Below are 22,329 nucleotides of genomic sequence, written 5' to 3' on the forward strand. Positions count from 1 at the left end.
GAATATATTAAAAAGACCTAATTGATGTTTTTTTTTTAATGAAAGTGATTCAATATGTAGGGTTTCATTGGGTAGGATATAATTGATGAAGTCAACAATCAACTATAAAATCTAAAAGAATCAAAAAGCAAAGGGTTTCAACTATTACTAAATTTCATTATTCTAACTGCATCTTTATCATGGTCATATTTTTCTTCTGGTTATTTTGATATTTTAAGGGATTTATATAATCAATGAAAATAACTTGAAGAAGAAATTTTGAACATTTGAAAATTTCTCGCTTAAATTCCATGAAGTTCTAAGATTTTCCAAGCCATCTTATCAATCTATGAGTAATTTAATCAAATTATTTTCCTATTCACATATCAAGTTTAAGAGTCTTTCTAGTTCGTTTGGAAACTCACATGAAAGATGTATGTGTTTTGAGCACGTATCAATGTTTTAAATGGTATACATATTAGGTACAAATATTAATACTGATTTAATTTGTTAAGTGGATGTTAAACCCTAGCTGCAATAATGTAGCCCTATCCCGATTTTCTTTTTTTTTTTTTGAGAGTAAACATTATTGCAGCTAGTTTAACCCCTTCACCTTGATTACTGATTTTTCTTATATGAAAATTTCATTAATAGAATTATGAATTCAAAATCAAAGAAACTAAAACCCAAACAGCCAAATTCTGGTCAAAGTTAACGCAAAATTTCTATTACCCTTTTTCTGCGTGGGAAAGGGGATGCTCTCTATGCAACATTTACCAAATATCAAATTAATCAAATTTGCTATTAATTGTATCATTTGTTGTTATAATAATTATATATGAAAATTTTGATAATTCTGAAATTATAAGGTTTTGATTTTGTTTAATCCTTCATTTGACTAAATAAAAGATGGAGTAAACAATGTAAATTGCCCTTAGGCTACCTGACTATATATACATCATTTTTTCGAAAAGTGTTTATGATTTTTAAATAATTTTCAGGTAAAAATTGAGATAAAGAATTTAATTTTTTCATTTCACAGCAATATTCTCATAAATAATTTCATCCTAAAATGTTGCCTCCTTAATATAATGTTGACATTCCAAAAAGAAGGTGCATAAACATAAATATTTCAAAACATGTACTGATGACTGTGAATTGAATATTCTACCAGACTAATAGCCAAATTAAGCCCTACCTCTTCTTGACTTTCTTTCTGCAAGCGCTCGTTTTCTTCGATCTCCCGCTCCAGTTCGTGCAGTTTTTCGAGGGACCCCTTCAATGGTCCACAGAGGCGGGTGTACTCCACAATGGCAATGGTATACTGTACGAGGGTGGCGCAGTCCTCGCTGCTGTACTTGGCGCTCGCAATGGTGATACCCTTAGTGCCATCCGGAGAGGGGGTCCGCTTCTTGGCAGCAAATGTTGTTTCTAATGGAAGAGAAAAAATGAGAGAGAATTAAGCCAGTTTTCAAATAATAAAATCAGGACCAATCAAACCATGATAAGCTTGAGATCAATCCTTTAATTACATTACGGTTGATGATCGTTTTTATTAAACTTTTGAAATTAAAATGAAATTCCTTTTCATGCAATTATTTCTTACAACTCGATGAAAATTATTCCGTAATTGAATTTGAACAACTGATAATCAACAAGGCTTTAAAGCTCATAATTAAAAAGAACTGTCTAATGGATGTTCATGACGATTGTGTTCTTTTTTAACACTTTTATGCATCTTATACTGCAACAAATTAATCTACTTACCCTGAGCATGGTCCAACAGAGTTCCTTCCCCTGTGACCCCAAGTTGACCTTCCCTAGAGACAGCCAGATAGCTCTCGACAGCTAAATAAAAAAATATTTAAACATAAATTATCCTATTAAATGTTTTGTAATTTGCTTTAAAAACCTTTTGGAAATTCAAACTTTTGTGAATTTTCATTTGTAAGATTTAATTACCCCTTAGAACATCATCTGATAGGCCATCTTCCCATGATACATTGTGCAACATGTCAACAAATTTGGGCGTGTCACTCATGGTCTGCTGCATGGCTTTCCATTGGGCGCGATCGAACTTGTCACTACCATCTTTTTTACCTGGAAGAATTTAAATCAAATTTTTTTTTTTTGAAAACTATGAAAATCAGAAGATGAATCCAGGTGACTCAATGCTTGCTGAGAGAATGTTATTTCTGGGTGTATTTTTTTATTGTCACCTTATATGTATGTATATAGGCCATAATTCATGATATTAAATAAAGTGAAATGCATTGATTGTCATAATCAATATTTTATAATATTGTACAACAAAATTGCTGTATTTTACCAGTACATGTATATGCATATGTATACACTAACAATCAATGGTTTGGCATGTGGATATATAAATATGTATAATACATGTATCACTGCACACAGTATACCAGTTACCCAGATAAACTAATGGTGCACACAGTATAATTATCAGTTTGCCAGTCACCAGCAAAATCAACTACTCATCATTCCCAAAATCTTGTCACCAGTAGAGTCCTAGGACTAACACATTAGTACTTTATGTGTAGAGTCACACTCCTACATTTACATATTGTCTAAAAACCCCAGTCAGCCTCACATATGCTTACTGATCACCAGGCAGACTCATTGAATTTTTCTCGTTCTCATGAATAATTCATGCTCCATTCCTATTGGTTTCTTCACAGTTTTATGAAGGAAATCTCAACCATCCTGATAAATAATGCTTCCTCATGTATCTATCAACAATTATGGCATGTTTTCTTAACTTTAAATACTAAAGTTTCGCATTCTCATTGGTGAATTGAGATTAATGAATATTCATAAAAACAAGAAAATTTTAAAGAGTTTACCCAAGGTCAGTAAGCATATATATGCAAAATTGACTAAAACTTGGTTTCAGACTGACATTTTCAAGAACGTTTCTTCCATCCTTCATGCATTTTAGTTAGCTTTAGTTATTTGTTTTTAAAACGGGGATTGGGAAAATATCTTTTACAACTATCAGCTATTTCAATAATCTACCAACATTTTCACTTGAATACAGATTCTATCTACTGGTATCCTAATTTCAGACCCACTGGAAACTATATATTCCACAAAGTTTTGATGGTTTTGATATCATCAATGGAGAAAATGAACAAGAGGGTGCATCTAAACAAACATTTTGTTGCTAAAGATAGAGATCACAGAAAATCCGTGCAACAATGAAGTTGTTGGTGCTGAATTGGAGCATTTACTTGCATTCAAGAACTTTTAAATAATTGTCATTTAATTCATAAAATAACTATGATTATATTTAAAGTTTAACATATATCTCTCAACTATTGTTTTTCTAAAACCCTTTAAAATATCTTTTCTATGATTCAAAACTTGTATCATAATTACAATTATATTGAAAGTTTAACATTTCTCAACCATGCATGGTTTTCTACACTTTATTTTAAAAAAATATATTTTTTTTTTTAATCTTTTCTATGATTCAAAACTTGTATAACAATTACGATTATATTGAAAGTTTAACATTTCTCAACTATGGTTTTCTACACTTTATTAAAAAAAAATCTTTTCTAGATTCAAAATTCTTTCATGTTATTGTATAGTCACATCAAATATGTTTTATATAAATACAAGTTGAGAGAAGTTAAGCCCCATAATCTAAAACGACATTTAATAATTCATATAATTTAACTTGAAATAATATATAAATAAATTTTGACAAACAATATAATGATACACACATATTATCAGGTACATGTATATAGTTATAGCATACATGTATTATATGTATTTTTTAAAATAGCTCAACATAATGTATTCATTAATCAACATAGTCAACAAAATTAAATAGCTCAATAGAACGTCAAATCACAAGTAATAACAAAAACACAAAGGTATAAATAGTTCTCTACGTCAATCTCAGCTAGCGATTACCCATAATACCTTGCGGGGCGGTTCCTGCAGAACTACGAGCCGATTTCTTTCGGTCTGCGGAGAAAGTAAGAACTGTTTGACCCCCAGCACACATGTCAACCAATACCAAGTGACAGTTCAAAAAAGTTCAGTTCAAAAAATTGAAATTAAAAATTCAACCAGAAACCAAGGATATAATGTGCATATTTCAAGTATGTTTTATAAATTTATTCAATAAATTTCAGTATTCATTCCAATCCTTTTTTTAAGTTCTTTTTTTTTCAAAACAATGTACTGAGTGTCTCCTTAAATTTTGTTTGGTATATTAAAATTCACCTATTTTATTCAAACCTGGATTAATTTGAGTTCCATTAAGTGGCATCTATATATTAATGAATTATAGAACAAATATTCATACAGCCTTTAGTAACTAATATTTTCTCCCCTAAAATCATTATTTTGCAATTAATTATTTAAATCTATGATTTGCTAGTATCTGCATGACTGGACAAATTCTGTTATCATAATTATTTGATAACTATACTGATAATTAGGAAAATTCATATTTATTAAATTTTCAATTACAACTTAAATTAAAATGAAAAACACAAATTCTGCTCGTTTCTTAAAGTTTGTAAAATCTAGCAAGCTAAAAATCAAAACATTGAAACATTTGCCTTAATATTTATAAATATTCTAGCGTGATGATAATATGATATGCTACTAATGTGTTCATGGACAATAAAATCACATTTTTGGGGTGCTGACAAAATAGTACTGTAGATAAATAAACTTGTGAGGGTGTGAAAAATATATGTATTGTAAAAAAAAAAATCTTCCCTGTCTAGAACTTGATAGAGATGAACCATAGCAAAATGGGTGTAGATACAAAGCTATACAGAGAGTGAAAAGTTTATATATCCTTAACTCAATCTTTTTCATACCGTATCCAATCTGGTTTTCTAAATTAACACAAAAATCAGGTCACAAGTGAATAAAGTAAGGCAAATTTGCTTGAAATATTTTTTTGAGATCTAAAACTCACTGTCATTGACAATACTACATATGCATTAATTAGCAGATTTATATAATAAACAAAGACAAAATTCCTAGGTGTTAAAACATTTTCACGACTGATAGACACAAAATAAACTTAATCACTAACATTTCAATAATGGTTTATGATGAATGAATTTTCGTTATATCATGATGTATGAATGAATGAAATTTAATAGGAAAAAACGTTTAAGTGACCCACCTTTCTTGACACCGATCCTGGTACTGCTGGAGCTTGATGACATGCGGCTGGACATTTCTTCTTTGCCGGTCAGCTCCCGAGTCTCATACAGTCGCTGGGACGGCAGACGCTTACCGATCAGTATCATCACCATCTCCATCACCTGGCCGACCAGTGTTGGAGGATTGCCAAATCCGCGCAGCCTCTCTATGCAGGCTCTGTCAACCTTGCCTTTCCAGATGATGACCTTTTGTCAGAACAAACAACTTTTCAAAATTTATTTAACATCACGGAGTTACAGATATCAATAATTATGTAAAAACCTATATTCTTATAATAAATTTTATTGGTAAGATATTAAACTTTTGACCCAAGACTTTCAATGACCTTCACTCCCTGACCCCTGTGGTAACCAACCTGTTGTCTTGCATACTCCAGGTTCTGCCTGCACTCCTCTACAGTTTTCTGGGCCTGCACATATTCGTCCTTGGCCACGGCCTGTCGATTCTTCAACTTAGCCTCTCTCATCTTGTCAAACTCCTTGTCGTAATCGTCATACTCTTCTTGCAGAAGTAACTCCTCCTCTTCCTCGTCTTCGCTCTCTGTCATGTATAGTTTCATGTGCGCCTCGAGGTCTGTGCCCTGTGTGACGCGAGACTTCAGTTTCTCCAGAGCCGTTGCTTTGGTTGTGAGCTGCTTCATTAGGTTGCTGGTGGTCTTCTTGGCGTCTTCAAACTTGGAGGTGATGGTTTTAATGGCCTTTTTCATGATTTTGGCATCATGGCGGGTCTGGTCAAGAGTGTGGAGAACTCTCCTGTAAAAATAGGGTAAAACATTTAAGAATTCTCCTGTAAGATTGGAAAAAAATGACCTTATCAATTTTACTCTTCATTTTAAATTTTTTTGTGAAATTGAAAAGTGAATTATTTTGATTGATTTATAAAACTTCTTAATTTCAATTTATAACCGAAAAAGGTATATTTAATAGAATGCTAATGGGATTGGGTGAGAAAAATACAATTCCAGGGGAAGTACTGACTTGAGTTGGTCGACTGTCTCGGTCCTCTCCTGGGACTTGAGGTTGTAGAGGTACTTGAAGGTCTCCATGAAGCGCCTGAAGGTGGTGGGACCTACATAGGTCTCATTCTTAGCCTTCATGTTGTCTGATCTGTGCTGTAACCTAAAACACAACAATGACCTAGTCAGTCAACCATGAACCTGTATCAGACACTTAAAGAACATGAATACAGTAAAATACTTTTTAATAATAGGACAATAATGTTCTAGAAGTTTCTGACTTTATTAGCAGATTTTTATTCTTGCATGATACATATTATTGAATGGACTAACCTTAATCAAGTGTAAAAATTTTCAATTAACCAATGAAACATCTTGTTACAAACAAGTTGTGATGGACTTACTTGATCCTTTCCTGCAGCAGGACCTTGGAGTAGGGCAGATTAGGTACCTTGGCCGGCAGGAACTTGACAATCTGCTGGTCCTTCTTCTTTTCGACCTTGACCTGATTGATGTTGATCTCCTCGCTGAGGTCCCCAGCCCAGGGGAGCTGGGCGCAGTCCCTCAGGACGAAGCTGTGGATGTTGGCCAGGCAAGAGGTCACCTTCTCACTGTGTATCACAAAAGAATGTTCATAGAATTTCATTATTTCTGTCATTTGCCATGTCTTGTTCCTTATGACCTCAGAAAAGTCAATTGGAAGGTTATGAGGTTATGCAAGTACTGTACATTTTTGCATATAAAAATATATTTGATATTTTTTGACAAAATGAAAAGACAAATTGAATGAAGTTTGCATTTAGCGACATGAATATCAATTACAAAAAATATCTTATTATTTCCCTCATGCATAATGTACAAAAATAATGAATATTCAAGAGTTATGAATACTGATGGTTTTGATTAATATGAATTCAAAATGCAAATGTATACCTGAGATTCTCAAACTCCTCTGTGAGTTGATAGCGGGTGATGAAGTATGACGCCTCTCCCAGCAAAGCTTCTTGTGGCCAGTCACACATCCAATTGATGGCACAGCCACTCAGCATACCAGGGTACTGACTGCAAAATGGAACAGCCAACTTGTCAATCAAAACAATTGTTAAATAAAAAGCTATGCTCTCTCTCTTTCTCTCTCTCTCTCTCTCTCTCTCTCTCTCTCTGCTCAGCTTCAAAAACTTAATAGTGTCTATGTTTTACCTGGCAGAGAGTTTCAGAAGACTGTTCATTGGCTGCAGACACATCACAATATGCAAATTACTCTTCACTCTGGCGACGAAGAATTTCATTGGATCCACAGACAGACTGGGGAACTCTCTCTTCATGGCTGGACCAATGGCCTGAAAGATTGTGAGAAAAAATGTATAATTTTCAAAAAGGCACTCACATACCTGCAGGCACTGATTATAAAGGTACTGGTAAAAAAAGCTTTAATAATACAAATGGGTAAGTATGTTTGTTTTCTGGCTCTGTCAGTTTTATTCTCTTCCCTCCTCTCTCTATCCCTCTGCTGTTTCTTAGTCTGTCCATCTGTCTAGTATTTTATTTACCTGTAGCAGCCCCTCCATTTCATCGTTAGTAAACAGGTGTGGATATTCCCCACTGATCAGCAGACTGTTAATGGCGTCTAGATAAACTGGGTCCTCCAAGTCACGCGCCTGTCAAATAAATAACCAACACTTAATTTACAATTAATACATAGACATCCTTATAGAAGAGTATAAAACCTGGTTGCATTAATTATTTTGTTTCATCATCTTCGATTAACATCGTAATATACAACTATCATGTGTCATCTTTAATTGAATTCAATTAATTTCAATTTTAATTATAACTTTATTCAAATCGGACGAAATTTGAACTTTTAGGACTACAACTCTCTTGAATAGAATGTTACGTCTACAAAACACTTACAGTGAAGAGTAGGGCCAGGATTTTCCCCTCTGATCCACACAGTCTGACAGCAGACCTCAGTCCATCAAAGAAGTTGCTCCGCTTGGAGGTGTCCATCTTGTGGATAGGGACATCAGCCACGTGGAGAGCCAGCTTACACAATGTGGAGAGGTGGGACCCTACAGCTCCTATCAACAGCATGTTACCACTGCAAGGAAGGAAGGGTTATATTGTTATTTATTTTAAGTTTAATAATTCATTTTTTTTTCAACAGTGCTGAGTAAATCACTTATCAAGTCAAATTTTTTTCATCTGTTAACAGTTAACTTTTTCTTTAACTATAAGTCATTAACAACAAAGTTAAGTAAACATTTTTGAAAACCTCTTGCATCACTTAGCTTTTAATCTTTAAAAGGAAATTCCCTATATATTCAGTTTAAGAGATGACATTTCAAGCAAAAGACATTTTTACACCATTAAATACTTGTACATACCCGTGATGGAAGCTGAGAACTCTGTGCATCCTGATGACGTGTGAGATGATGAAGTCGGACAGCATGACGTCCAGGCGAACGTTCCCGAACTCCTCGTTGTAGCGGGTCAGGTGGGTGTTCAAACAACTGTGAACGTCCCTCAGGTTCTCAATCGGCTGCAGGGTCACCTACACAAGTCAGGAGAAAAATGGTGAACAGTTCATATCAATTGTTTCAATACAATTCATACATCCACTAGCTGTGATATTATAATGACATAATCACATATCAAACTACACAGACTGTAAAAATCATTTGGTCCTAAATATTATTTTTTTTTAAATTGTAATTCCCTTTTTTCCAAAATAAGGATTTTTAAAAATTAAAGAAATCTGAGCTTTGAATAGCAATATACCCTAGTACATTGAATTTAGACCTACAATTATACAGTTTCAACAAACTTAATGTTTGATCAACTTTTGATACCGATCATACAAAACAAGCTAAACCTGAGCTCTCCGGTGCATTTTTGGGGGAACAATAGACCTAGAACTGAGGTCTCCTGTGTGGTTTTTTAGGTGTAGCCTTTACCTTGATGTGTTTGGTGCCGACAGACGTGACTGGTCGCTGGTACAGCCTGGCATCCATTGGGAAAGTCACAAAGTACTCCAGGAAAGACTCCTTTAGGTTGGGCCAGGTCTGAAAACCAAAAAATATTTGAATAAACACTCAGATAATCTTTTACAGACCAGTTGTATTTTTTTATGGGTTTCATAAAATTAATATGTTATTAACAAGCATTTTTCATCTCCCTCTTTTTGATTAGCAAGAAGATATTTTCTCATTTTTGTTCATAACTTTCATCAAATTATGCCCCAGATTTTGTAGCATGAATAGGAAAATCTTTCTGTGTAAGAAAATTGAATAGACAATTTTGTAATTTTTCCCTCGTATACAAGTAAAGATTCACCTGTTCAATAATCTCTTGAATTGTTGTGTCAAACCAAATCAGGTCAGAAGTTCGACTCAGACGATCTCGGATGATTCGGTGCATCTCATGTCGCCATAGAGATATGACGGGTATCAGTGTCTCATCAGCCCGACTCTCTTCTGGTAATTTCTTCACACACTAAAATTAAAAAAAAAACATGTGATGAAAAAAAGAAAACAATTGTAATCATTTGGGTGCAATTTTCTTTCAATTAATTAGAGGTCTCTAATATTATCAAATATTGAACAAACTTCCGTTATTCCAAACTTCAGTTAATATTTTTTACACACAGGTAAACAATCTGACAATGAAATAATTCATTCATAAAAACCATTAAAAGTTAATGCATTTCATTTTTATTTTTTCTTTTCTATACAAAATTAACTTTTCACTTGTCAACATTTACATCTTGATATATTCCAAGTGTGGTAATTTAATATTTACTTGGAAGCAGGTGGTGATGTCTTTGAGTGTGAAGAGATAGTGTCGTCTGCCGTGCATGGGTGAAGGTCGCAGGACGTTCTGAAGGGCCTTCAGCAGTTCACAGGAAGCCTTGACCAGTCCATTGTGGAGGTCAATGTCAAGGCCAGGCCGGTCGCCATCCGTCATGTTCACCTGGGGGGTAAAAATCAGAATGTTTTTTAACACGAAAATACATATACATGTATGTATATCACTAACCTAAAAGAATTCAAATTAGGCAGAATATCTTTCATCAATCAAACCATTAATTTGAAATCAAAATGTATGATCTATAAGTTGAAATGATATCCATTTCAAAGTTTGCTTTGCAAGAAAATGAAATTTCTGTTTAGTCAATTGTGATAAAAGAGTTTCCAAAGCTGTGTAGAAGGCTACAAATCACTGAATCACTTACATCTAAGATGCCATGTACAATGCTCTTCATTGCATCATCCTGTGGGGTTGGCAGATTAAAGACCGCGAAATGTCTCTGTAACAACAAAGCAGAATTGTCAACAACTTCAACTTGTAGTTACTAAAAGAATTCATATTTCTTTGTTCAACTAGGAGTGATTTTTTTATTTATCACAAAAACACAGTGTCCAAGTGAGAGAGAGAGAAAGGCCATATTAAATATAACCTGTATCCTCAGATCAATTTAGAGTTTAATGGAAAAAAAAAAAGGAATTTGAAAAAGTAATTTCCAAATCTTTGATATTGGGACAATCTTGATGTTATATTGAACTGACCAGCAGCCTGTCGGAGAGCTGTCGACTGCTGACGCTGGCCTGCTCCGACATAGACATGGCTGAGATGATGCTCAGTCCCTCCACAGTCTTCATCTCAAACGGCTTCTGTAGCTTACACAGAATCTTGTCATCCAGCAGTTGTCGTAGCAACTGAAAACAAACAAACCACAATGAAAATATAGGAGAGGATCATGGATATTTAAGCAGTTTTGAAAGTCAATTCTGAAAAAACGACGGATATGGAAGCATCCAAATTTTATTTGATAAGAAAATGGAGGGAAGGAGGTAAGAAAATGGTTTTGGAAATATTGAAAATTGCATGTATTTTGGAATATTGTGAGTATTTGATAAGAAAAAGGTGGGTAGCGAAATTGATTCTGAAATTTTGGGATAGAGACTACCCAAACTTTGATATCAACATACTAACCTCATTACATCTTTGCACATCGTAGTCGTCGGGAACCGGCAAGTTGACATCGTCAATGAACACCTTCAGTTTCTTCTTGTCTTTGGCTCCGTACACAAAGCCTGAAAAAGTGAACAACAACATTAGACAATTAATCATACACCTCAAGAACACACCATAAAACAACGAAGCTTTCACCAAAAGAAGAGGAGGAAAATAAACAAGATCCAGGTTCATAACATTGTTTTCAAAGTGGAGGAGCTTGACACAAAGGGGAGGGGCCACTTGGTTTATTTGTCTCAAGTAAAATAAATAAATGAAAAAAGGTGTACGGGCAGGCCCCCGCCCCCTTTCCTCCCCCTCCCCCTCCTCCCCCCCCCCCCCCCCCCCCCCAAATACTCTTCCCTTTGTTTCTTTGTGCCGAGCTCTATGTACATATTCTACAATGCTCCTCATTCTAAATAACTCTAACCTTGTCTGTGGTAGATGTTGGACTCTAGGAATGACTGTAGCTGTTTTGCCGTGGAGGCTCCTGAGAATACCAGTCTCTTCCACACTGCAGCCTGAGGGTCTGAAAAAAAGATCAAAACTGTAAGCAACCTGTGCTCTGGTAGAATTCTGCTGTTCTCATAATAGCTCCTGACCTGGCAAGCCAAACATGTCAAATTTTGATACTGATTTTTTTTTTTTTATCAAGGTCAACATTCCTGTCATAATCAAATATACATGTTTCTCTTAAAAAGTTGGATTCTACCACCAAAATACTACTGAGGCAATTAAACATGTTCATTCATGAAACCCTATCAGACATACCCAGTCTTTCCATGTAGTCAATGAACTCTTCAATAAGCTTGGTTTTTCCGGATCCATTGGCTCCGACAAGCAGCACATTAAGGCCAGAGAAGGAGGCAAACTCCATCAGATTCCTCGTTCTGATCTGTGAAAGAAAAACGTTTGAATTTAAAACACTGTAAGAGAAATTATTAAAGTTTTTAAATTCCATCAATTGTTCTGATTTGCGATTGAGAAAGGAAATCATCATGTGACTTACTGTATCTACAGAGGGAACAAACACCTCCCCCAGCATGTCTTGGTTGTCTGCATACACAGCCTCTGGCAATCTGAGTGAATGAACAAATATATTAGTTAAGATATCACATATCATTTCAATTCCATCAGCCTATCTTTAATCTCGAAAAGGTACTTTTTAATAAGTAACTGGGATTTCAGGTAATGGAAATCAGACTCTGAAAAAAAAACCTCAGACTGAAGATTTCCAATCAAGGGGGAGTAACTCACTTTGAGGTCCATGGATCCCATTCTCCCGACTCGTCTACATAGTAATCAAACACACAGATGTCTCGGTCATCATCTGGCAGGCTATGAATTCAAAACAATTATAAAGGTTACAGAACAATCCCATGTACATGTTTTAGCTTAATCTAAAAATCCTTTAGTTCAGCTATTAACCCAGATATTCTGATTTATTGATTGATTGATTACATTTTGTTGCATGTCCTTTTCACATACCTTTATCACATACTGTATACATATTATATTTAGTGTGTACGATATTTGGCAGAAATGATTTTTCAATAAGTTAGCATTCAGCCAAAAATGCTAAAAAGAATATCGGTACACAACCAAATGTAATATGTTTACAGTATTGAAATATTTTGAAATTATAATTTTTTCTTACTGGAATTATTCAATAAAAGACGCACTTTATAAATAACTCCGCAAAGAATTTATCACAAAACTATATAAAAACACAATTAAGTTCAAGATCTTACGCATTAGACAGGTTCTTCAGGATGTCACTGAACGACTTCCTGTCCGCGCTGTCCAGAAGTCCACCAAACGTCCAGATGAGGCAGAATAAGTAAAGCCTCTCGATGTGCAGCTCACCACCGATCTCGTTGTTGTTGGCCAGCATCGAACTAAGGAGGCCCAGGCAGGTCTTGAACATGCCCACCAAAGACAGGGACAGGCGGGGCCTAAAAGAGGGCAGTAATAGCAATTAACTATAAGTACTCTCTATGGAGAAGTTGGGATCAAAGAGAGATGCAGATAAAGCAGTTTTATAATTGTATTGCTAATGACTCCTTGCAAAGATTAAGGGGTCTCAAAAGAATCAGAAATATTTAACACAATCTCTCTAAAAGCAGTAAAATCAACAAAAAGGCATCATCATGGGAATTTATTCTTTCAACATAACTTAAAATCATTCTTTATGGAAAACTAGAGTCTAAAACTGGACAGATCACAATTGGCCCCTTACCTGGCCTCATTGAGGACAAACTGGGAGATGGGGTCCAAAGTTTTGGCAAAAGCTCTCTGTAGAACCTGTAGTGAGAATAAAACAGATGCCTTAGATTAGACAGCCACATTTTTAACATACTGAGTTCTCAGTTGGTTAATTATCAAATTCAATTGGGTGAACTTTAAAACTTCTTAATAGAAAACTTAAATTTATCAAATGAAAACAAACCATTAGATAGTGCTTTTAAAATTCATATTCTATCAGTGCTTGACACTCTAACTATATAACACTAAGGTGTAATATACACATATCTTGCAACACAAGTGCTCACAGATTTTCATGATATCAAAAGTGAATCAACCTTCAAAAATCAGCAAAAAAAAAAAAACTTAATATGCAGATTTGCCTTTTATAAGCCCTATTACCCATTTTCCCTTTTTGTGCCTCTTTTAATTTAATATAATCTTCTGCCATACTTCAAAAAATAAAATTAAACCTTAAGCCACTAGCTATTAACAAAAGGATCAGCCAAAAAAATATAATCATATTTCTAAAGACAGTTTCATTCAAATCAGTCAGAAAACAAATTTCCACCTCACTGCAACCCCAACACAATTGTTGCCGATTTTTTTATATATTTTATTTTTACCCCTTCCACAGTTTTGATTGGTTCTGGCTCATAAGTATCTGTCTCGGGCTTTCTCTGATACTGTCCAAGGCGAATGATAATTAAGATTTAAAAAGAAGAAAAAAAATGAAAAATTGAAAATTGTTTCTATGTGTAATATTGAATTCACACAGGACAAGGGAATAGAGATTGAGTGTTTTCTAGCAACTGAACACAAGGAGGATTCAATTATAAATCATTACACAAAAAACATTGGAAATTACAAGATATCTTTTTCATAAGACAACTAACATTTGGAATGGGGAATCTACAAGATTGAGAAAGGGGACTTCTAAATACAATCTATAATACTATTTTACAATGAGAAAATCATAGTATAACTAACTTGGAGTCTTAGGATTAAAAATCAATTCTGCATCTGGTTAAATAAACTTTAATTTAATTTCTAAATGAAAATTTAACTTTAAGCTGCAAAAACTATGATTCAGAATTAACAGAAAGATAATTGCCATTGCATTGTTTTCAATTTCAATTTTAATTCTTTCTATTTACTTTTTATATACTAAATGGTCTGCAAAGATTTCTTTGAAAAAAAAATTATACTTTAAATTTTCGATCAATTCAATAGAATGTTGAAAAGCTTTAAGAAATTCAAGTTTGCAAATTTTAACAAAACTTAGTATAAAGGTCACGATGCATCATTGATCAAGGTCACTCAAGGTCACTCAGATCCTACACAGATATACACTAGTTACTTATAAAAATACTGTCACCACTCACTGAGACCAACAGTTGATGAGCCATCTCCTCCTGGATAGGGAATTCAAAACATCTCAAAATATACAGTATCTTAAATTTGTCTAAATTCATAATTAGCTGTATAATCGCTTATATATATGATCAATAACCTTGTAGCCTAGTACATACATTATACAAGTTTCCTAATACTACTACAACCCTTAGCATTTGTTAACTATATGTGACTACATTATTGTTACTCTGCAGCTGTCTAGCTATCCCATATTTGATTGGCTAAGATTTAAAACACCTTAATGCTGATTGGTTATTTTTTTTATTAGAGTATTATCTGGCAAATGATTGGATGATAGGGATATCCAATTTTCATTGGTTAGATAATGTTACTTTATGAACTAAATGTTCTTAATTTAAAAAAAGTCAAAATGTGTTACTGTTATGATTCCATTGCAATGGAATGTGTAGAAAATGTTAGAAGTTTATTTTTCTTTATCTACAATTAAATTTTTTATAAATTAATGCAAATTAATTGAGGGTTCTGGATAGAACAAACTCATGGATAAAAATAGAATTTACATAGAGATAAAGACCGCCAACCAGGGAAATAGAAAACTGAAAGCCATGTTTAGAAGATACCCCGTTCTATATATAGATATGACATCATTGCATGATGATCTTACCCTGGTAAATTTATGATGTGGAACATTCTGAAGGAAAAGACTCAATCGGTCATTCTGAGGCTATCTTTACAATACTGAAGAAAATTCTCTTGTCTTTGGTTTGTTAGTAATAAGTCACTGTTTCAAATGGGTGTTATTACGGTGAAAATGTCAAAACTTTTAAATGAGCAATAAACTTTGGTTCCTCTCTCTCTGCGGCAAGAGTTGGGGGAGTGATAAAAAAATAATTTTAGCATACAGTTTTGCAGCAAACATGAAATGAATAAACTTTGAAAAAAAAAATTGAATGAAAAAAATGAAAGTAATGGAAGAGTCATAATAAGAGTACCAGAAATTGCTTTGAATTATGAGAAAATTCAAATTGATACACATGTTCAAAAACATTACAAATAAATTGAGAGGAACCAAACACCCCCTTTTTTTCAATTTTTGTTGTTGTTGTTGTTGAATAGTACATACATTTTTTAATTTGTGAATCTACTAATAAACCACAAAAAAACCAACAAGTGATGAACACACACACAGCCTTACCTGCTCCTAGAGAGCCAATCAAAAAACAGGTCGTGACATTAGAAACAGTTTATACATGTTACGAGTGATTACAGAGGTCATCAAAGGGCATATCAAACAGAACTATATGTATATAAACAAAATACATGTATATAGTTACTCTAAAGAATTATGGCAGAATTTAAGTCTTCCATCTAGATTAAACTAACTCTATATCATAACACTGCTAGATTAATCAATAAAATTCTAGGAGGGGTAATGTAATATTCTAACAAAACTCTTGAAAAGATATAGCATTTACAATAATATGTTTTGGAAAGCTGCAGTCTTATACATAAAGTTTGATATATTGAAACAGAACTGAAAATTATAACATGTAAAACTTTTGAATGCAACTGCAGTGTGAAACTTACATGGATTTCCTGAGGACTCCGGCTCTCCAGCCATGCGTCTGCAATTGGTTTCCATCCCAGGACATCTTTGTCAATGTACACAATTCCCTAAAAAATTGAAAGATAACACAATATAGAATGCATGAATTTTCATCACTTATCCATTTTGTTGTATCATAATTGCTTTTAATTGATTTTCAAGGACTTGACAAAAACAGTTAAAGAACATTCATTTGATCACCGGTATCCCTTGATCTTCCTTAAAATTGCAATGATTTATGATCGACAAATGAAAACTTTCATTTTTTTTCAGCTACCAGTAAATCACTAAAATGCTGTCTGTCTCATTCAAACACACAACAATTGATCTCTTAAACCCAGCTTTTAGTAAACCATAAGTGATGCTGGTGTCTATAAATGTTATACATGTATTAACAAACATCTTTATTCATTATGACATCTTCACTAGTGAATGGTTTCTGATCCGGACCACTCTTAAACTTACTGAAGCATGGTGCCGATCAGAAACCCTTGGTTTAAGGAAAGATGTCATTATCATAGATAATGGAAACTAAAGGTAAACATTGGAAACTTGAGGTAAACATTGGAAACTTAGATAAACATAGGAAAATTAAGGTTAACATTAGAAACTTAAGGTAAACACACCGATCTGGAGACTGAGGCGGGTGAGGCGTTGCTGAGGTTGTCCGTCTCAAAGATGACGATGATGTTGTCTGACAGGAACATCTTGTCGCCGTTCTTCAGATGCAGGACCTACAATGGACAAGACAGGATACAGACACTGTTACTATCTGAGTCACCCTGGGCTTGCCTTGGTTTAAACAAGGAACTCTTACCCGCAGAGGTGGCCCTTATTGAACCAGATAAATGGCTGAATCAACTAAACATCTTTTAAATAATCTTGACAAACTAACTGTGTATTTCAAGTTTCAAAGAAAAATAGCATACATAGCAACAATTTTCTACCTTAGTTTTATAAATAATGAAAATTTGACTTCAATGATATAAAAATCTTATTTTCAATACAGATTTGTCAGCTACATTCCTAAAAGCTCTCTACCTGAACTAAATTGACTGACTGAATGTTCCTCTTAGGTTTTTAACTTTTGAAATAAATTTCATCTTTAATTATCACAGATTTGACCTTTGAAATATAATTATTTGGCCTCTGACACAGATTTGACCTTTGACAAACATACTTGGCCTCTGACACAGATTTGACCTTTGACACAGATTTGACTTTGGGCAAAGATTCGAAATTTGCCACAGATTTGGCCTTTGACATAGATTTGAACTTTGACACAGACTGTGGGGTACCTTGTCTCCATTCAGGATGGGGTTGAAGTTGTCGGCCCAGCCCGGGTTCAGCGGTCCGTCCAGACACAGCCAGGTGGTGCTCTGGTTCTGTTGACAGAGAAAAATAAAATTTATCAGTCAAAAACACATTGAAACATTTAGAAGTTCTTACATAAAGTAATAAATAACTACAGTGATATAATTTGGCTTTTATTTTTTCAATATCCCTATTTAAATAAAATTCTTTGATTTTGGAATCAAAATAACTATTATTACTATAATTTTAATAAACTCTCAAACAACAAACTGCTTGTGCGATGTGAATTAAAAGTTCAACAGCTGGTATCTTTTTTCAAATATTATCAAAAATCAAAATCTAAATATTATGCATATATCTCATATACATGTCTGTACAATTGATCTGCAAAACAACAACCTCCGATCTTGAAAACTGTAGGAGGAGATATCCGTACAATAGGGGTACACTTTTAGCAGCCGCCAGCCCACCTATGCCGTTTTCACCATTTCAATAACCAGATATTTCCTTTGGAAAACCCATTAAAAATACAGGTCGCCTACAAACAGACTATTTATAAAGCCACAAAAGTTTATTCCATGAAGAAATATCACTTACCCTGTTGGCTTTTCTACAGGCGGAGGTGAAGATTCCATCGACCCAGTCGTTGTTGACGTTGAGATATCCAAACATGAGTGAACAGTCGTCAACCACCATGGGGTTGATTTTGATCAGTTTGTGCTGGTTCTCTTGGATGTTCCCGGTGGTGCGGGAACCCTGGGATTGCCGGGACGTCCCCGCCTGATTGGACAGACTGAGGGCGTCCACCAGCGTCTGGATACAGCTGCTCTTCCCGCTGCCTGGGGGACCAGCTACTATCACTCCTACAGCATAGAAGGGGGAAAATTTTGATATAGGAATAGATCTTTGACATATGGCTGAAATATATCATATACCATAATTTAGTTTTGCAGGGAAAAAAATCAAAATGTAATGCAGCAAGTCTTTAAATTGCAACATTTGACAAAAAATAATAATCTCAATTTCTTCAAAACTTGGAATTTTTAAAAATGAGTTATTTTTCCTATCCAATAATGCAGCCTCATCACTTGCATAAAACCACCCAATCTTAAACTTTTTGATGTATATATTATACAAGTTAATTAATAGCCCAAGTCTTCCACTGGATTGTTTAACCTATATTTAATTCAATTTTTGTAAAAATGCATGTCATAGATTGGATAGAAACACCTAATTTAGGATTTGATGAGGTATTAACCAAAATTAAATATTCCAAACTCATCCACTAGATTAGTTGATCAGTTTGACCCACATGTACATTTGATTAACCCCGCCCCCTTACCGTGGTGTACTTTGGAGATATTGTACAGCTGTTTACAGCGCTCTATCCACGGGTCGTGAGCCACCAGCCCTTTATCCACACTTTTCTGCTTCAGAACCAGCTCCACGTCAAATCCACGTGACCTTGCGGAGGGGATCTGGTGGACCGTGGGTGGATCAGGCAGGCCCGCAAATATGTCATTCAGTATGTGCTTGAAGATCTTCATGTTCTGAAAAAAAGACCCAACATCAAATACAACAATGATAATATCAACCAGTATATTTTAGCATGATAGTAAACAAAAGAATATTATTTTTTAGTTGAGAAAAAAAAATGTTAAGTTGCTAAAAATTGTTTTGAAATTCATAATACAATACAATCATATAATTATAACACATGTATTTTTTTGTATCTAGAATTAATTATTAAATGGTTTCCCATATTGTATTAAAGATATTCATATAGCTTTCGTTTACATTTACTGAAAACATTTTTCCATTAGGCTATGTAATTCTATAAATGGATGAAGGTTAGGATTATCTTCAACTTATTTTACTATGGGACATGGAAAGTTTTAAGTCATTGAGACCACCCCCATCCACCACCCTCCCCCCACTGTAATTATGTAAAATCTATTTAAAAAGGGGGAGGTGTAGCATCTCTTTTTTTTAACTCCTAAGGAATGTGGACTTACCTGGTCAGTGAACCTGGGTCCTATGATCTCTTTGATGGTCTGGGCCACCAGGGCGTGCTCCAGTTTACCGGCCATGGTTAGGGGGTTGGGGGTGCCAGTTTTGCGGCTCATGCCGGCACCTGTGGTCATTTTGATGCCACTGGATGCCACTGTTGGAAAAAATGCAATGGAATGTTTTAGAATACGTACAATACAGAGATAAAGACAAAAATATATGAAGATTCTAATTTTGGTTATTATAATAAATATCATGCAAGTGGGAGCTTATAATGGTTTATAAATATATCAAGGTAGCATTTGTGTGGAATTCATCAACAGTTATCATCATCCAACATTTATACTGCTACGTAGTTTGCAATATTGATACCGATAAATTTGTCTGGGAAATATTTGACAATTTAGCTATAATTCTTAGCGCACCCACCACCAGAAGATTTCCAAAAAGCTCACAGACTGTTAGGCCACCCAACTTTCCATCAGAAAGTGTTACAACAAATGCCAAGATTTTTTCTTAAAGAACCCCAGAGTCTCACTGTGAATCAGATAAGTCAGAGAGCCCTTATTCTCGACCAAGAGGGGAGAAAAATTGCAGACAGGAAACTTTGAGTTTTGCTGAATCAGCACAAAGTATGAAAAGGATGTGCGCAGAGGAAATTATATTGTAAATGTAGCCATAGTTCTTACAATATTAAATGTCAACTTTTGCTTCAGTTTTATCAAAATTTGAAGCTTCAAGGATAGTAACCGTACTTGAATTCATGAATGAAATGTCAATCGCATTTAAAAAATTCATTTACCAGGTAAGGTAATCAAACATTAAAATTAATAAATATATCATACATGTTGTACTATATATTAGCTCTTATTTTGTTTATGTTGTCAATGATATTTTTCATCAAATCTATAAATGCACGAATTTAAAAAAAAGCATTATCTATTAAAAATATATATACTGGCTATATGTAGATGCACTTATTAAATAAAAGACTTCTAGTGTTCAGAGGTGATTAGATTGTACAAGATATTGTGTTTTACAACATTATGTACTATAAAGTAAGTGGAACTAGTATGTCCTTTGGAGGGCATTAAGTCTTGATATACCATGGATGGTCCATCTACGATGAGGGATGTGAGTTTCACTGAGTTCTGGTTCCTCAGATATAACTATATTTGGCACTGCAATTTCAATATTTGTGACTCTATTGAATATTCATGAGTATTGATTGGTTTAAATATTCATGAGTCTTGACCACATTTGAATATTCATAAATATTCATGACTAACACATTTTAAATTTTTGTTTTGTTTTGTTTTTTTAAATTTTACATTATCAAAGTTTTAAGTACTGAAAAATGTTGATTGGTTTTCATAAACATTCGACATGTCTATAATGCTAAATACTGACTATTTTTTTCTAGTTTGACTAAACATATCTCATAAATAAATAATAAAGCCTCTAATTTGATCATGCATTTCAGATATATATGGTTATACTAGTCTAGTATATAATTATATTGGTGACATATATTTTTCCTCCTAAAGGGTCAATCCCATACATACATATTTATTTACATAATACACATATCTCTTAGCTTCAGCTAAACACTTAATGTAGTACACATGTATAACAATTTACCAACAATGTTAATGTAGCAAAAGATTAAAAAGTGTTCAACAAATATGAAAAATCATGAGATATATAATTATATGCAGTGCTGTACATCACATAGTGTAGATAATGGAAAAATTAAAATCAAATGATTAAAGTATACTGCATCATTTCCTACTCCCAATGTGGATGAGGTACGCATGTACCCATAAATCTAACTACCAGTTACCTGCAAATCATGCATACCTGGCATGATATATGCAAGTTTTGTTTGAATGTTTGATTTTTGGTTTTGTGTGTGTGTGTGGTTTTTTTTTTTTTGGGGGGGGGGGGGGGGGGAATCAGAAAAGAATTGCTTCTGAAAGTGATAAACTATTTTTGTTTGCACCTAATTGCCCTGTCTATTTGACTGTTCCATACAAATGATCACAATATCAAACACCTTTTACTGCCCTTTACAATCAGAGTACTGAGAGCACCAAAAGGCAAAAATCCCAAGCTTAAGAGGTCAATTACATTGAGGTTTTATGATCTATGCCTCTTTGTCTGAAAGGTAATAATAAATAAATACTGCAATGCAGGGCTTTTTGTTTTTTGTTTTTTGTTTTTTTTGGTCCAGATTGGGTTGGGATGAAAAATGCAGTAGATACTATAAACTACAATTAACAATACCTAATATTAATAAAGGCAACTTAATATGCATGTGTCGACAATACCAAAAAAAATTATAATACATAAATATATACTGATGCATGTGAAATGATAAATGAAAGGCAATTGGATTAGATTTAATAAATTAAGTCAAAAACTCCCATTTTCTAAGATAAATATTTAGATGCTTTCCTTTCTTTGTAAAGAGAAAATAAATACAACCAGGAAAGCAACTGCCGAACTGACTAGAGATTAGAAATCTTCAACACCTGCTAGCATCTGCCTGTGAGCTAAGCTAAGTATCTTACCATTAAAAGAGGCAAAGTATTGTTGAACT

The 22,329-nt window shown here is 34.0% G+C and overlaps 1 protein-coding gene across 27 annotated transcripts in view; it reads right to left on the reverse strand.

The window, feature by feature from the left end:
- The window catches only part of LOC105343324 (uncharacterized), an 80,485-nt gene that overhangs the window by 22,241 nt on the left and 35,915 nt on the right, over positions 1–22,329 (reverse strand). For 17 of the 27 annotated variants that reach the window (XM_066071341.1, XM_066071333.1, XM_066071335.1 and 14 more), the window contains 35 exons: positions 22,301–22,327; positions 20,834–20,908; positions 19,733–19,881; positions 19,060–19,267; positions 18,315–18,580; positions 17,702–17,788; positions 17,030–17,137; positions 16,385–16,471; positions 14,806–14,835; positions 13,416–13,480; positions 12,928–13,131; positions 12,434–12,514; positions 12,186–12,255; positions 11,948–12,071; positions 11,607–11,705; positions 11,156–11,256; positions 10,729–10,878; positions 10,395–10,469; positions 9,962–10,132; positions 9,497–9,655; positions 9,118–9,225; positions 8,548–8,714; positions 8,075–8,261; positions 7,711–7,818; positions 7,361–7,500; positions 7,094–7,222; positions 6,565–6,771; positions 6,183–6,323; positions 5,561–5,957; positions 5,165–5,390; positions 4,851–4,868; positions 3,937–3,981; positions 1,942–2,079; positions 1,747–1,827; positions 1,178–1,410 (listed from right to left, as the gene is read on the reverse strand). In XM_066071341.1, the coding sequence (XP_065927413.1) occupies positions 1,178–1,410; positions 1,747–1,827; positions 1,942–2,079; positions 3,937–3,981; positions 4,851–4,868; positions 5,165–5,390; positions 5,561–5,957; positions 6,183–6,323; positions 6,565–6,771; positions 7,094–7,222; positions 7,361–7,500; positions 7,711–7,818; positions 8,075–8,261; positions 8,548–8,714; positions 9,118–9,225; positions 9,497–9,655; positions 9,962–10,132; positions 10,395–10,469; positions 10,729–10,878; positions 11,156–11,256; positions 11,607–11,705; positions 11,948–12,071; positions 12,186–12,255; positions 12,434–12,514; positions 12,928–13,131; positions 13,416–13,480; positions 14,806–14,835; positions 16,385–16,471; positions 17,030–17,137; positions 17,702–17,788; positions 18,315–18,580; positions 19,060–19,267; positions 19,733–19,881; positions 20,834–20,908; positions 22,301–22,327 (4,661 nt within the window). Of the gene's footprint in view, positions 1–711; positions 742–1,177; positions 1,411–1,746; positions 1,828–1,941; positions 2,080–3,936; positions 3,982–4,850; positions 4,869–5,164; positions 5,391–5,560; positions 5,958–6,182; positions 6,324–6,564; positions 6,772–7,093; positions 7,223–7,360; positions 7,501–7,710; positions 7,819–8,074; positions 8,262–8,547; positions 8,715–9,117; positions 9,226–9,496; positions 9,656–9,961; positions 10,133–10,394; positions 10,470–10,728; positions 10,879–11,155; positions 11,257–11,606; positions 11,706–11,947; positions 12,072–12,185; positions 12,256–12,433; positions 12,515–12,927; positions 13,132–13,415; positions 13,481–14,805; positions 14,836–15,461; positions 15,489–16,384; positions 16,472–17,029; positions 17,138–17,701; positions 17,789–18,314; positions 18,581–19,059; positions 19,268–19,732; positions 19,882–20,833; positions 20,909–22,300; positions 22,328–22,329 lie in introns of all 27 variants that reach the window. The other 10 variants (XM_066071338.1, XM_066071355.1, XM_066071343.1 and 7 more) reach the window with 9 other exon arrangements.

This window comes from Magallana gigas, chromosome 9, assembly GCF_963853765.1.
Source record: "Magallana gigas chromosome 9, xbMagGiga1.1, whole genome shotgun sequence".
NCBI lineage: Eukaryota > Metazoa > Mollusca > Bivalvia > Ostreida > Ostreidae > Magallana > Magallana gigas.